The sequence below is a fragment of the Perna viridis genome, chromosome 11, assembly GCF_037379345.1.
Source record: "Perna viridis isolate PV_CMFRI_1.1 ecotype Kerala chromosome 11, ASM3737934v1, whole genome shotgun sequence".
NCBI lineage: Eukaryota > Metazoa > Mollusca > Bivalvia > Mytilida > Mytilidae > Perna > Perna viridis.
In genome coordinates, this window is record NC_142455.1 from 28,010,882 (window position 1) to 28,028,118 (window position 17,237).

At 31.7% G+C, this 17,237-nt stretch overlaps 1 protein-coding gene across 1 annotated transcript; it reads left to right on the top strand.

The window, feature by feature from the left end:
- The first annotated feature begins 776 nt into the window (after positions 1–776).
- On the top strand, positions 777–16,040 carry LOC148603592 (high mobility group protein 20A-like). Its single transcript, XM_088554030.1, has 11 exons — positions 777–901; positions 6,249–6,378; positions 7,073–7,131; positions 7,561–7,601; positions 8,360–8,569; positions 10,610–10,724; positions 12,083–12,117; positions 12,656–12,728; positions 13,286–13,501; positions 14,368–14,506; positions 14,949–16,040. The coding sequence occupies exons 2-11, from the start codon at positions 6,266–6,268 to the stop codon at positions 14,959–14,961; spliced, it is 1,014 nt and encodes a 337-aa protein (XP_088410156.1). The 5' UTR covers positions 777–901; positions 6,249–6,265; the 3' UTR covers positions 14,962–16,040.
- Positions 16,041–17,237: the final 1,197 nt, after the last annotated feature.

Sequence of the window (17,237 nt, forward strand, 5' to 3'; positions counted from 1 at the left end):
CAACTTTTCCTCGTACCCAAATAATGTTTTGCTAAAATATTCATCATTCTTACGGTATATCAAGAACTGAAAATTGCATGAGATGTGAAAAAGTCCGTTTCAATTCATTTCTCATCAAGAAAATGATGTATATTTTTCTAATATTTCTTGTTTGATCGGTTTTCTGAAGTCAAAAGGTCTAAAATGTGTAACCGGAAGTTACCGTATCCAATTGTTTATTGACTATTTCTAACTATTCTATCCGATTTTTACCTTTTTCTACTATCGTTAAGAGGTTAAAACTTTACCTTTAGACTTTGGATAAAGTTTTGAAAGATTTGATATTGTTTTAAAAAAGTAGTGATTGAGTTTGATTTCCGCACTGTACCTATCGTCAATCCCCGTACCAGCAAAGCATGGATACGATCTTATCAAGAATGAAAAAAACAAAGTCTCATAAACAGAGTCTGACGCGATTTTAATTTATCGTCAATGAAAATTTTGATAATATTATAATGTTCTTATGTCAAATACACATTGAATTAGCAAAGAACACAAAAATACTGGACTTTGATTTGTGGGTACGGGAATTTCGGGTTACATATTTTAGACCTTTTGAATACAGAAATTCGAATAAAATCAATTTTTTCGATATACATTTTACAAATCATTACTTCTTGATTTACCATCATGTCATTTTGCAAAATGTGTACCAACTTTTAGTCAGGAATATCAAGTAATAATGAAGAAATTGTCAAAATAGTATTTGGGTATGGTGAAAAGTTGGTACGGGTATGGGTTACACATTTTAGAACATACCTAGTATAAGTGCGTTGGTTTTCAGATTCACAATAGAATATTTTCGGAACTTTCGGACTTATGCCACTCAATCGAAGGTAGCTAGTTTGCTAGAATTTGTTAGGTAAATATTGTAACATGTTTAATACAATTTTCGTCATAGTATTCTGTGCCTGTACTAAAATAAATGTCGCAGTTGCAAAGAAAATAACTTATGATTGATTTTGAGTCAGTTTTATGTAAGAAAAGATTGGTGAAGGAACCGAAGGCGAGGAAGCATATAGTATACACATGTTCATATTCCTAAATTTAGGCTAAAATCAAGCACCACCCTAGATAGTGCTTGATTTTAGCCTAAAGCACCACCCTAGATAGCAAACAGAAGTTTGCACAACACTGTCTAATAATGTTGGCCCAATGATATTTTGCTCATCGGGCCAGTGTCATTCCCAACTGTCGGTGTGATATTGGCCCAGAATCTATCAACCGACATATACACTGTAAGAGTTACTAAGACACAACCCCAACAACTGACCAACTGCTTTTACCCACATTCCATTAACTTGCCAACATACTAACAATAACAGGTTTTTTTAGTGGGAATTATGATCATTGAAGTGTCCATTTTTCATTTTTATGCGTTTAAAACTTCAGATTGGAAACTAAGACAATTTGCCCTGTAATGCATTTCTGTTGTGTATAGCAAACATTTGGTGAGATAATAAAGCAATCAATGTGACATAACTTCGAAGATACTTCAATTTATGATAAGTCAGAACTTAATATGGAGTAGGCAATGCCTGATTCAGCGAGCATCGTGAGCTTTACCATACATGTGCCGTCTCTGCGAGACTTGTGAAAATAATAAAGGACATTAAGGTTTTTCCTAGGGTTAGGTTCTTGACAACAGCAACAGTTGAACAGTGGAGATACACGTACATGTATGTACGTCCACATGTTTCCCAAAGTTTTTAAAAATGTCACATTCACTTCTTTAAATAGGTAAAAAGAAGTAGAACAAGACTTGAAAACTATCAGAAAAAATGAATTTATTTTTACTGAAATGTAATCTTAACCAAAAGTTTTTATTTGTTTGATTGAAGGAAAAGATGAATTTTCTTCGTGAGGACAGTCACTTTTTGTTACTTCCGGTATATGACTTTTTTTTTCGTTAGTATATTGGGGAACCTTCAGGGAAATTTAGAAAGTGCACGTAATAACCATAGATCTCACACCGCTTCACGGTGCTCACTATAACATCTTTTATTATCATTTGTGAAAAATAGTAATTGACAAAAAATCAGTTGAATTTTACATCTTTCTAGGTCCATATGATAGCCATTTAATTGATTCAAATTTGGTTAAAAAATATTTGGAATAATCATTGATTCATTTTTTTTGGTCTTACTTTTTTGCAAAAGGAATATGATAGGAGTAAATAATAAAAGTTTCAATGAATAATTTCCTTTTATTTTTTTATCCATCCAATTTCCTAGAATTCTCAACGGTTTGATTTAAAAATTCAATCCATGTCTGTTTTTGCTGTGTTTCCCACATTTTCTGTGTGTTTTTTCTTCTCATTCTACTTTTATATCTCCAAATACATGGAATATAACCGGCATACAATCTTAGAAGTCGCTAAAACTGGAAAATGATGTTACTTCCTAATAAATATAAATCCTCCAAATATTTTTAAAAAATACTGTTCTAGGGTTTTTGTATCATTTCTTTTTCATTAGAGCCATAAGCCACTGGACCATAGAAATACCCAAGAATACCTTAAAGTATACATTTGAACCTCCAATTTGATTGATATTTGTTTTATTTCATGAAAGATAATGTTTTTATAATTATTTTCTATTGAAAATTTATTGTTTGAAAATATTTGTATAGACAATAATTTGTGGCTAGTTTTTGAATGAATTGATGATTTACTCACAGCTAAGACATTCTCAATGTAGAATAAAAGCAATACCAAAGATCAAGCATAGATCAAATATTTAGTAAAATTTACTCAAACATTAAAAAAAAAAATGAAAATGTATACATGTAAATAAGATATATTAAATTTTCATATCATTTGTATAAACAATCACTTGCCTTGTTAATATGCTAAGGTGAGATAAGTCTTCACGGTTGACTGATCACAAGGCTGGACACACTTTGTTCTTACATATTAAATAGAATACATGATATAAGTACAACGGCTAAAATAACTTATATATTATGGACATCCATACAAGCCTGAAAAATAATTAGAATACAGCTGTGGATCCTTTATTATGAACGAACAAGTGCTGGGTGCATTTAATTTGTCTGTCGCCTTGACAATCTGTCTCAATAGAAAATATGTTTCCTGTAATTATCATGATTACTCCATAATGTTTTGTGGGTATTCTTGGATATTACTATGGACCATAAGCCACTAGTAATTCCAAATAAATGCTAAGCATCAAAATACATTTCAAAACTTACACACTATACATGTATTAGGAACTACATGTATATACATTGTATATATGAATGTTCCTATGCCCCCCCCCTTTTTTTTTTTTTTTTTTTCAGAAAGCATTTTGTCATTTTTCAGAACATGCATGTATTTCTCCATTTTATTTCAGGCCAGTAAAAAGATGATTCGGACTTCCAAGTTTTTTTAACTTTATGAGTTCAAATGGCTTCTGCTACATTAAGTCAACCGTGAAGACTGATTTTGTGTGTTTTATCTACATTTGTAAATACATGTACATGTTATGAAATGCAAGACTTAATTGATATGCGATGATAAAATTTTCAAGCATGCACAAATGATCATAATTATTTAAAGATTTTGCATTTAAGTGTCCGCCATATACATGTAGATAAAGTATTATTGTTAAACAATCAGAGTTTCGAGGATTTTATACATCGCCTTTACCCTAAAGAACTGGAGATGAAAGATACAATAGACACTGTGAAGTCAGCCTCATATTTTGACCTACACTTACAGGTTAATGGTAAAGGAAAACTATTGACCAAACTATACGACAAATGCTTTGACTTTTCATTCCATATTGTTAATTTTCTTTTCATCTGTGGCAACACCCTTAAGCACCTGCACGTGGAGTTTCCATATCACAACTAATACCTTGTGCAAGAACTTACTGTTACTCCACAGACTTTTTGTATGGCCCTAGACCTCTTACAATTAGGCTTCTGGAACAGGGTTATGTGGTACAAGCAGGGTTCTTGATAAGGCACATATGTTTTTCCTGGATGCAAGAAAATCTTGCAGGACATGCCAAGTTAAAATATTGTGCGTCCGCGGGACGTGTCCTCACAATATCACAGTACAAGTCATCACTACTAAAGTCATGAACTCATGGATTGTTAGGGTGTATCCGTATGCACCATGAAAATTGATTTGTCCAGCATGTCATAGTTTTCCTTTCCTCTTGTGTCTACCCTGGACTTGACTTTTTATGAGCAACTCGGTGGGTGTTTCTAGAAAAAGCAGAGGATGCTTATCCTACCAGTGCATGTGGTCCATGGTCCCATTTTGAGTGGAGTCTGAGTTGTTCATTCAGTTTAGTTACTTTGTATGTATTATTTTGGTTATTTTATGTTCTTTGTTGTGTGTGTATGTTTTCCATGTCATTGATATCCCTGGATTACATTCTTTTGATTTCCACTAGAATCTTGGTTCCCTTAATTTCTCTTTCATATCAATTAATACATCACAATATCTGATGAGGTATTGTTGTCTCTGTAATTCCAAATGTTCATATTATGAAAAAAACACACACAAATTGAGCCAAGTCTGTTTGAAGTTGTAACCAAACACATTTTACTATTACTCTTTGAAATAAAAATCTGTGCATATTTATGTACTGATAGCTACTTACACGTAGAAAGTTGGCATGATGTCTGCCAAACATTTTACCAACCATTGATATGCATCATTTGGGACACCATCGGACCAACGTAGACAATTTAATTTGTTGCCTAGTTATTGGGGAGATGTCGATGTGCCAACAATTGCCCAACATTATGCAGTCAACAGTTGGTGAACACAGGCTTGCCCAATGGTGGCACGCCAACACCAACAACTCACCAATGTTAGCCAATTTGTACATGCTGTCATGGACAAAGCAGCAGACGTTTGTTTCCTTTATTACTCATTGCCACAAATAAGCCTGTCTGAATTTTGAATAGTACAACATCGTGTAAAATCAATATTCACTTTTCCCAACTTTACAATAGCTTTTACAGGTGTTTGCTGTTTATTTACTCCTCTGTCGCTTCATGTACAAATATCAATTATGTGAAACTGTCTTGTTCCAGAAGCACTTAGTCTTTCAAAACAATTAATTGAAGACAAAATGAAATCTTGGTATAGTTGCATTATGCAAATATTAGAATACTTTAATATCAACTACAGTACAGAAAGAGACATACCATATCTGATCACTGACATAGTGGTACACCACTCTGTGAGTGGTAACCCACAATTTTTTCTTTAAGAAGTAATAATGTTATTTGCTATCATTCTCATGGTACATGTATATCTCTTTCTGTTTCTGTTCTTTTTACAGACTGATTAATTTTAAAATTGATATCAAATATTATATTTATAAAAAATTTCCTTCAAAATATATCGAATTATGGAAAAAAAGGACTTAATTATAAAGAAAAGCTGAATTAGATGTAAATGTTGTCTGTCTCTGTCTAGAGTTTTATTTAGTATTTATCTTTGTTGTTATAATAATGTGTTGTATTTTTTGCCACTCAGTGCCAATCACATGATGAAACAACAAATCACTGTGCTTGTTGTGTTATTTTATTCTGTCTGTGATACAATTTTGATATTGTAATTATATGTAAACAAATCATTTCAATCAATGCAATTAATATATGAAATTCTTGTTCAATGTTTTGCTGTAGCTGTATTGTATTGTAGGTCAAATCTTAGTCTGACTTTTCACATGTTTTGTTGTGAAGTAAATTCAGTCTCAGCAAAGGTCATTATTATTTGGGTGCTTTTCCTGTCCTTTCTGTAGTGCACAATTTTGGCACAAATATGAAAAGTTTTCTTTGGTGCAAAAATTGATAAGAATTGATTCATGTCGTACTATAGCCAAATATCATGCAGGGAGTCACTTAATGTCATACTGATAGAGAAAGCATCATTCAACCAAGGCTTAGGAAACAAGTTAAATAATTCTAGTAGCAACAGTATTTAATTAGTGCCTTATTTATTTCCAACACAATTAGGTTATGAAGATCAGGAGAGGTGATGGAACTACATATGAAATATTTGTGATTTATTTATACCATGAACGTTACTTTTATTCAGCCAGGAATCAAAGTTAAAGTGACTTGGAGGGCAAAAGTTAATTTTAACATCATTATACATGTGCGTATATAGATAGTAAGCTAGTACATGTAACTGTTTAGGAGATTTCATGTTCTACATGAATTATGCATTTTTTCAGGCTAAAGGGATCAGATAATGGATTTAGGGCCTGGTGGAGGTAACTCCATGTTGTCAGGGTTGAAGTTGGAATTTGAAGGCTTCGAGGATGATGTTTCAAAAGAAAGTACAGACTTAACCGTTGATGCCACGTATGATCTTTAGATTTATACTCAAAATATGATCATTGATAGCAAGTAATTCACTGTTAGAAACTTGATGATTGCAGTTTTTAGCTGATTGATCAGAGCTGAGAGGTTACTTTCTTAAAATACATCAGGCTAATGAAATATTTCAGGCAATTACCAAACTAGTGGTTTATTTTTGAGTTTCAAATGTTTAAGTAGTCCTCTGGCTAAGAATCATGCAAAATGTGATTCATAGGTGACAAGCCTACATATTTTGATTTTTGATATATTGTTTGAAATGCCATAGTAAACAGAAATTTACATTCAGTTTTTCATATAACCCATGCTCTTAGGAGATAAGAATTATATAGAATGCACTGTAGGTTTCAAAATTAAGGGAGATAACTCTGTAAATGACGCTCAAATACAATAGAATCTATTGGATTTTCAATGTTGATTATCTCCTAAGAGCAGGCAGATTTGAATGAATAATTACACTTTCATAGTATAGACCCATAAAACAACTTAATATCAAAAATAAAAATATGTAGCCTTTTTGAGGTATATCACATTTTACAGAATTTGCATGATTCTTACAAAGACTACTACTGAAGTGTCTGAATGTTTTTATCAGTGAATACTTAATGAAACACACTGTGTATTACATAACTTGAAATATTTTTTGAACTTTGTATAAATATTTTAAAAAAATTTACAGCTTCGCTACTCAAGACTCAAGTTTTATGCCAAGTCAGCCCCTTGGAGATTTAACTCAAGGTATGATAACTTATTTTGTAGAAAATTACTTAAGTTGTTTTAATTATCATTAACTTTAGATTGTCAAATTATATATGTTTGATACAACAAAATTAGTCATTTTTATGTATGAGCTTGAATAGCTTTCAAATTGAAATTCTTAATTTAGATATGCCGATGGCACTTGCAATTGCAGTACTTCTACTTTTATTAATATGATACATGACAAAAAGAAAGAAAAATCACGTGAACAGACATATTTTTTCTTGGCCTAAGTGATTTCATTCTAACAATTTATGTAAGAGATCACTGCCAAACACCTGTAAGTTAAAGATAAGATTGAATTCAACAAAACGCTTATTGAATACCATTATACTGAGTGGTAATCTCTACAGCTTTTATATATTTTCATGTATTAATACATGTTTTCTTTTGTCAATATTTTTGTAGTGACTAGTGTACCTCCATCAGAGAGTGAAACACCATCTGAAGTAAGTATGGTTTATGATAAAAGGGACAGAACTTCAGTGATGTCTTCAATATATAGGTGGTCTGAAACATAAATAGCTAAAAATGGTTCTGCTGGAAAAATCAGAAATGATTGTTTGCACTTTTAATGCAGCCACATGGCAAGTGTTCTAGAAAGTTTTGCATATTCCCTCTGGGTGACATTAGCGATAACAAAATTGATTTGTCCCTCATATGCAGAGTCTAAAATCATATTCAACTAAAACAAAATTTAAGATAAAGGATTTTTAGTTCGAGTTGTAGTTTATAACCTTACATGTATGTAGTCAAAAGATGAAATTATTTTATGGTTTGGCCTAATTTTGAAAATACATGTATGTAAATATGTTTTGTAATAATCATCTTCATTTCATCAAACTTTTGAAATTAGGCATTGTAAGTCATTAATATGTTTGAAAAATATTATGTAAGTTACTTAATGAAGCCTTTAGGGACAAAAATTTTGGGTACATTATATGAAAGAACTTGTACAGTACTGGTCTTTTCTCTTGCTGAAATGATATCTGTCAGGATTGACTGACCAAGAGTTATAGGATGTCTAGTTCATGAAATATCAATATAACAAACCTTTTTTGGAACTTTTTTTATAGAACTGTAAGCTATGCAGTTGTACTTGTTTGTTTGGACTGTTCAAGTCAGCAATTAACAAAGGGGTGAAGTAGACCTGTTAATAACTGTTTATAAGTATCATTCTTTCTGTATGCTAATCCTTAAATTTCAGAAAACCAATAAAAAAGGAGGGTGGCAAAAAGGAAAGAAAAGGAAGAAGCTGAAAGACAGAAATGCCCCTAAGCCTGCCTTATCTGGATACATTAGATTTTTAAATGAAAGGAGGGAAGTTATGAGAAAAGAGAATCCCAATCTAACATTCTCTGAGTTGACCCGACTTCTAGGGAGTGAATGGACTAAATTACAACAGCATGAAAAACAGGTTAGGTGTAATCTTGCATTACCTCCCCTTGAATATCCACTTATAAATCTAATAACACTTTTAGATATTTTGGCTGTAAATGATCAAAAACAATATTTAAGATATCTACCCAAAAGAACTTCAGTTGATCAAGTTTAACAATAAAAGTACCCATACACCTGTTTTTTTATTTAGATACTATACTAGAAAATGGAAGTCTTCATACAAAAGTTTATGAAAAAAGAGACGATTTTTATTTTTCTATAGTTATTTTCCCTTCTGAGATGTTGATACTCCTGTAGCACCCCCTACTGTATTTACATTTCACAAATGCTCATACATTGAAACCTGTCTAAACCCTGAAGTAACTGAAAACCTGTCTACAGCAAACAACATTTGAAGTCCTATTGTGCAGGTTTAAATATATTTTGAACCAGGATACACCATGCATACAGCTGTCCAAACCAACCAAATTCTACAGTCCAAAAGGGGTTTTGTTTCGAGAGGTTTTACTGTATTTGTAATAAAGTGTCAGATTTAATTTTAACAGATTTCTCACTGAAAAGCCTTTGCACCAGGGGTATCGATGTTACAAACTTCTTTAAAAATTTACTTAATTTTTTACAGTTACAAAACTCAGATACAATAATGTAATAGCACTTACAGATTTTTAATTCATAAAGGTATTGCTTACCCAGTTTTTTATGGAAACATAGTTTATAAAGCAAAATTTGATGGGTTTATCATCTGCCTTGAATACATGTAGATATTTCATAAAGGATATGATTTTCAAATAATTATCTATTCTTTCAATCTTGTATTCTCAAATTGAAATATTTGACCCCTAATTGCATCTTATATAAAAACTAAGTCATTTTTGAATATTGCACTTCATCAGATCTTGCCTTTATTACTCCAGTATTGCACTTCATCAGATCTTGCCTTTATTACTTCAGTATTGCACTTCATCAGATCTTGCCTTTATTACTCCAGAATTGAGTATTGCTTTTCATCAGATCTTGCCTTTATTACTCCAGTATTGCACTTCATCAGATCTTGCCTTTATTACTTCAGTATTGCACTTCATCAGATCTTGCCTTTATTACTTCAGTATTGCACTTCATCAGATCTTGCCTTTATTACTTCAGTATTGCACTTCATCAGATCTTGCCTTTATTACTCCAGAATTGAGTATTGCTTTTCATCAGATCTTGCCTTTATTACTCCAGTATTGCACTTCATCAGATCTTGCCTTTATTACTTCAGTATTGCACTTCATCAGATCTTGCCTTTATTACTTCAGTATTGCACTTCATCAGATCTTGCCTTTATTACTTCAGTATTGCACTTCATCAGATCTTGCCTTTATTACTCCAGAATTGAGTATTGCTTTTCATCAGATCTTGCCTTTATTACTCCAGTATTGCACTTCATCAGATCTTGCCTTTATTACTTCAGTATTGCACTTCATCAGATCTTGCCTTTATTACTTCAGTATTGCACTTCATCAGATCTTGCCTTTATTACTTCAGTATTGCACTTCATCAGATCTTGCCTTTATTACTCCAGAATTCCAGTATTGCACTTCATCAGAACTTGCCTTAATTACTCCAGAATTGCACTTCATCAGATCTTGCCTTTATTACTCCAGCATTGCATTAGCTGGGACCATTCTTTATGTGAATATCTCAATTTGCCTTTATGAGCTAAGTTGAGGTAATCCATGGAGATAAATGAATGTATTTTTTAGTAAATTTTATGGTGTGTTAATTAGTTGTTTAATTTCATTTATAACCTTACATTAAAGCGGGGTGACTTTATGTTATGTTTTAATTTGATAATGAAGAATTCTGGTTCTGTTCATGGATTTTATATTTTGTAGTTATCTACTTTTTTATTGAACATCATTGACCATGAATCAATAAAAAATGTGATAGATTATTTTAGTCCATGAAAGGTCTCAGGTTGATTTTATGTACATGTACGTACAAGTAATTACCAGAGTACATACATGTAGATCCAATGAGACTTTTACTTACTTATCAAATCCTATTATTGCAGAAATATTTAGATGAAGCTGAAAAAGATAAAGAACGATATTACAAAGAAATGGAGGCTTACCAGAAAACTGATGCATTTAAACAGTTCAAAATGTTAAGAGAGAAAAGATTAAAAGGTACTATACAATATATTCGTACCACTATAGTGTGTCTGAGGACTACCAGTAATGTTATGCAACTTTTAAACAAATAACCTTTTGTAAGCAGCTTTAGCATGATTGGTAGTATGTTTTCTGTGCCTATTATCTTAGTCATACATTAACATCCTGTTTTGCTGGACCCTTTCATGATAATTTTGATATGGTCTGTTAATATATGTGAGTCAGTTACTACACATTTTGAGCAGAATCTGTGAATACTTCCATGAGTCAGTTACTACACATTCTGAGCAGACTCCATGAATACTTCCATGAGTCAGTTACTACACATTCTGAGCAGACTGTGAATACTTCCATGAGTCAGTTACTACACATTTTGCTAAAAACAGTTTTTAATCCAATTTTACCTGAAATTGTTGCACCACCTCACAGAAGTACTGACCTTGTCTACTCAGAAAATTAGCAAGAACATGTTTCTTTTTTGTTCTCTGTAATAGGTTTTGTATTTTCATGTTCCAATTTTCTGTATTGACTTATGCTGGCTTGCTTTGGACAGCGCTGTAAACAATCACTTTTGGTCCAATTTGAGCTTGTCAATTATGAGTTATACTCTGTTATGAAGGCTGGGTGAATGATGCCCTCTTGTTTTGCTTTGGTTGCCTGTCTTATTAGGTTGGTTCAGATGGAGATGTTGTCTCATCAATATTCCCTCAACATACATTATGTCTGCCTCAATACAAAATTTATGATACACGTGTATTCCTTGATTTGTTGATAGTATAATAATCAAAGCTTTTATGGAACCTCGGAAGTCATGAGATATTTATTATAGGTATTTTAAAAACTTTATAATCCGCTGATGATAATTTGTTCTTTCTGTATTTACATCCATGGCACACAATACTGTTTCAGAATTCAGAATTTCGTTTTTTTTTCTTTTTTTTTCGTTTTATTTCATTTTATTTTGTTTTTCAATGTGTAAACTTAACCACCTATTTTTAGTTTTTAATGTTACCAACCATGTGGAATCCATATATGGATATCACGGCATTGATAAAATTTAGTTCAAACTTCAATATATGTATTTATTTTTTTCTTTGACAATCAATCATGTAAAATATAATTATATACTATAAAAACGGGCAATATGTTTATACTAAGTAATCAATTTGATACATTTTAAAATTCATTTGTCAGATCTCTTTCACGGTGGAAGTACTTTTAAGGCGGTTATTAACCGGAAGTCCTTTTGATTGACATCAGATGGTTGTAAAACTCAGAAGTCACATGACTTCCGAGTGAAAAAGACAACATAATAAGCAAGGGTAAAATTTTCTATTTTATTCATACGTAATTGTTCAAATGTTTAATTACAGAAGATGTTAGTGATGACAGTTACAACCAAACAGAGGTAAGTATACAATTATCAGAGGGTATATATGTTTATAGATTTTTACGAGTTAATGTGAAGTGTGATTTATCATTGCAGCAGGCCTGTAACTATGGAGTTTTGGAATTTACAAGGAACCCCCCCCCCCTTGAAGTAAATAAGTAATGAAAACTGTTAAAAACTAGCTTAAAATTGGTTAAGTACTATGTAAAGTTGGAAAAATTTTGTCCAAATAATCCACCACAAAACATCTCATTAAACAATTGATGGTTATAAGCCAGAAAACATCCCTCTAAACAATTGATGGTTCTAATCCAGAAAAAACTTAAATGTAGTCAGTAAATGCATGAGTTCATTTGAAATAGTTTCCACCAGTAGAAAATTTATGTTTAGATATAAATGCACCTTATTAGTTAAATTAAGATTTACTTTTTTTGTGTCTTTAAAAAAAAAAATTCAAACAAATTTCAAAATCGCATGGATCTCCTCTTTTGGAAAAAAATCATGTGAAAGAAGAAATTTGAACATTAAACTTTCTGTCTTTATTTTTTTTTATCAGGTAAAAGAAGAAACAGAACCTGGTACATTTGATATACCTATATTTACTGAAGAGTTTCTTGATTACAACAAATGTAAGTACCCCGTAGGTAGATGCAACTGTGAATTTTAATACCCCCTACTGAATAAGAGTTATGGGCATGTGCCTTTGGGTGCAGTAGTGGTCCTCAAGTCCAATCTGCGTGATGTCTGTCTCTTACTTTTTATGTGTGAATAATATTTGAAGATACATTCACCAAATCTTTATTAAAATAGACAGGAGATAATTCATGCATGTCAAAACCCAAAGAATTCACTATTATTTGGAATTCAGAAACAGTTTACAGACCATAAAACTAGTCTTAGTTTGTACAGACCATAAAACCAGTCTTAGTTTGTACAGACCATAAAACTAGTCTTAGTTTGTCATTCAGTTGTTGCACCTTTGAGATGAAAATTAAATAGATAGTGAATGTGTATGAAATTGGCACTTTGTAAGAGTTATTGTTCTTGATTTGCTTTGATTTTGTTGATTTTAGTACAGGGGCTAGAGTTCATGAGTTAGAACCATTAAATGGCAAAAAAAAAAATGTACAAAAATGTTGTTTTTACCGATTTTTTTTACATGTTACTATCTATGGCTGTTTTTAAGCAAGAGAAGGAGCTCTCCGCCAATTCCGACGTCAGGCTACGGAACTAGAAGAGCAAAATGCCATTCTGAGTAAACATATAGAAAACATGAAACAAGCAATAGACAAGTTAGAAGTAGATGCAGTACAACAAAGAAGTTCTAATCTAGCTTTACAACAACATTTAGAATCTCTACGATCAACACTAGCTACACATTTTGCTGCTGTCCCTGTCCCAGGTACGTCATTGTGTTGTTTTATATAATCATAATATTTTGATTTGGTAATTGTGTAAAACCATAGTGTTTTCCACAGAAAGCAACCAAACATCAGCATATGAAATATTCTCGTGTCGCACAGGGGCAAATTCATAATGTCATCATTAAGAAAGAGGCATTTTAAACAAAATTTTAAGCTTTGCAATAAAAGGGCTGTTACATTGTGTCCATTCAAACCTGTCTAAACTAAAAACTTGAATAAATGAAATAACAATTTTTTTCATTTAGATACATATGCAATTTGAACCTGGGTAAACTGAACACCTGTCTAATTTAAACGTACTCTTCAGTCACAATAAAAAAGGTCCGGTTTAGACAGGTTTTGCTAAAATATGATTGAAATTTAAGTGTATTTGATCAAATCTTTTACATTAACAAGTTGTTTCCTTGCTAAAATAGTAAATTAGAATCTTGTTAAACTTTGCTATACTACATGTACATGTAAATATACCAGTATCAGAAATCATTGAATTTAAATGTTACTATGCTTCCTATTTTTTGAGAGTACCTGTTGCTATAAAGGGGTCATTTTTCTGTACATTGAGGATAGGAATTTTATTGGAGTCTAATCGGTTTGCAGGAGTTCTTTGCTGTATGAACAAGACTCGCTCACACACTAAGTGGTTGGGTTTTGTTAAAAAGGTTGTATGGTGAATAGGCATGTTTAAAGCAGTATTTAAAGTATTTCTTGAAAAAATTTCCATAAAACTCAAGACCTGCATCATAGTCAAAACTGGCATGTTGAGAAGATCCAAACTCAGCAACAATGAAAAAGTGTTTTTTCATTAATAAAGTTATTTATCTAATAATGAATACTGTCTTTGAAGGCACTAATGAGTTACCAACCATAGAAACTGTAGATTCCTACATGGCCAAGCTACATAATGCTATCATAGAAAACCCACAGGAGCATCAGAGTCTCATCGTTACCATTAAAGATATTGTCACACGACTGAACCTGGATGGGTAAGTATGTTACATGGTTATATTCCTGCTCAGAATGGAGGTACACCAACAATATTTTACCCTTGTCTGTCTGTCTGTCTGTCTACATATATGTAGTGGTATATGATTTTTGGCTTGGAAAACAACCATTTCCTATTTGATGACGGAAGAACAGTTCCATTTAAAAATCAGGAAAATATACTTTGTGTAAGAGTGGTGTCACATGATGGTTTCCATATTGGAATTTGATATAGTGGTATTAAAATAATAGCAAACAACAATCTGATATATATACTTTCTGTTTGTCAGTTTAAACTTTGTAAAATAAGGTACTATCTATATGTACAGGCATATGGCTATACAAATGTAATTTTTCCCCAAGTAGGTTTTTAGTACCAGCTATATATTTTCTACCAGTCATTTCAATGTCATTATAAGTACAGAATTTCTATTTGCTTTTTAGAGAGAAGTTGTAGTCTATAAGAGCAATGATTGGATTTTTCAACCCCATACCCAAGAGAAAGAATGGAGTGTGAAATATTGTTTGCCACACAGAATCCTTATTCTTTATTGAGAGTACATGTAGAATTTATGTTGTTCATGGGTGTATAGTACATAATTTGAATTGAATCAAAATGCAAGTACACATGTACTCGACAAGATTAGTGTATTTAATGTATTCCGAAGTTGTTCAATGTAATGACCTGGAACTTAGATATCATGTAGAGGTGAATTTGGACAAACCATAAAACAAAGCCCATATTATTGTCAATATCAACATGAACTTTTAGAGTTATTATATTTAGTAAAATGATGCAAGTTAAGTTCAAGGCAAGTTAACAACTGTCAGGAAGTACACTACAGCTTAGATGTATGTTGCCTTTTCTGCTTTTCATGGTGGAAGTCAGGACATGGTTAATGTCACACTATCTAATTATTTAATCATATACCATTTGGAATATGCAACTAGTCTATTTATATAAACATTCAGTTGGATCATGAAACCATTTGCAACTGCAAATGGATGGTTATTGTATAGTTAATTTGTCTATGTAAGTAATCTAAGGAATGTAGTGATCCTCCATTCATCCTTTTGTCTATCCATCACACTTTTGGTTTCCAGGTAATAATTGAAGAATGGCTGAATCAAATCTGTCAAACTAGAATACAATTCATTATATCATATAATGTCTTCAAATTTATTATTATGAATAAATATTACATTGATTGTTCCAACACTATGGCCCTTTTTCAATTAAAACATTTAAATGCTGGTTTATCTTCTATCACCATACCAACTTTCTCAAATTTTATATTCCACTATGGATGAGTTTAAATGGCAAGATCCACCTCAGTTGTAGTGTAGCCAGATAGTTAAGAAACTTGGTATACTTGTTTATCAATATGTCAACTCCCTGTTCTGTTTTTTTACCCAGATATTGATGTTTACAAAGAACTTGATAACATCTGATTCCTTGTATTAAGGTAACTGCTCCTGCTAGTTTTATTGTTGTGCATTATTATGAAATATATATAAATCTTAGAAGATATACAATGTTTCTTTATATTTTTAAACTCCACTCACAAGTAGGATTATACTGTATTTACAGTGTAGGTCTGTCAGTACTCCAAAAGTTATGTTTGTGCTTGTCCCAGCTGTTGCTATGCAAATTCATTTATTATTTTGATTATTGCATCAACATGACGAGTTTAACTGAAATGTTGTCTTCTGTTACAGACTTTATATAGGAAATTAAGGTCCTTGTTTGAATGAACTTTTTTGTAAGTTATCCAGTGTTTGAAACTTGTGAAATTATGAGTTTGTACAAGAGAAGAAAATTCAAGATTCTAAATAGAAAATACTGTTTTTATAAAATGGCCTTGAATTAAGAATCCAAAATGTTTTTTTTTTGTATGTTGTCTCTTAAATATGGTTCAATCTTATAGATACCTAGTTTTGAATTTGTTCAATCTTATTAAAAGCCTATCTTGCAGCTCCCGGTTTTCTGTTATGGCACACACAACATAACAAAAAAACCGGGAGCTGCGAGATCGGCTTTTAATTAGATTGGAATTTGTTTACAATCTGTCAAACAATTTACAATCTATTACAGCCAGGGCTGTGCTCAAATTTTCCTGCCTTGCAAAAAAAAATTTGTAACATAATAAACCTTGACCTTTGCAAGTTGTGTTACCAGTAAAATTAGGCAATGCAACCCTTTTTTTAGGTATAATGTGATACCCTTTTGAACAATTGTGTGTCCATCCGTTCCCCAACATTTTATAAAGACAAACTTGAATGACAACATTTTTAGTATTTATTCATATGATTTAATGATCTGGTCATATCATAAAATATAAATATAATGTATAATTATTATTAATAAAAAATAAATTACACACAACTTAACATTACAAATCAATATTTATGGAAATATCACAATATCAGCAGTATACGTTGGAATGTGGAGAACACCATGAGAATGTTACCGGTAATAAGTCAGTTCTCACTCAAAAAAAAAAACAAAAAAAACATTTAGATTTTTACTAATAACATTACATTTTCCTTTGAAGGATACAGCAGTATATACATTACATTTTGCTGGCACTTCAAGATGCAATAGGCACTAATGTTTGTAAACAGAATTTAGGAGAATAGCAACTTCATATTAAAATGACAAAATTATTGAAACTGTATAAGATAAATTTTAGAAATGGAACTATGTGAGAAAATATTTATTTTTGCAAGTTT

Coding starts and splice junctions, on each gene's coding strand:
- LOC148603592 (XM_088554030.1), top strand. CDS start 6,266: ATGGATTTAGGGCCTGGTGGAGGTAACTCCATGTTGTCAGGGTTGAAG. Junction 10,725..12,082: donor AAGAGAGAAAAGATTAAAAG/GTACTATACAAT, acceptor GTTTAATTACAG/AAGATGTTAGTGATGACAGT. Junction 13,502..14,367: donor TGCTGCTGTCCCTGTCCCAG/GTACGTCATTGT, acceptor CTGTCTTTGAAG/GCACTAATGAGTTACCAACC.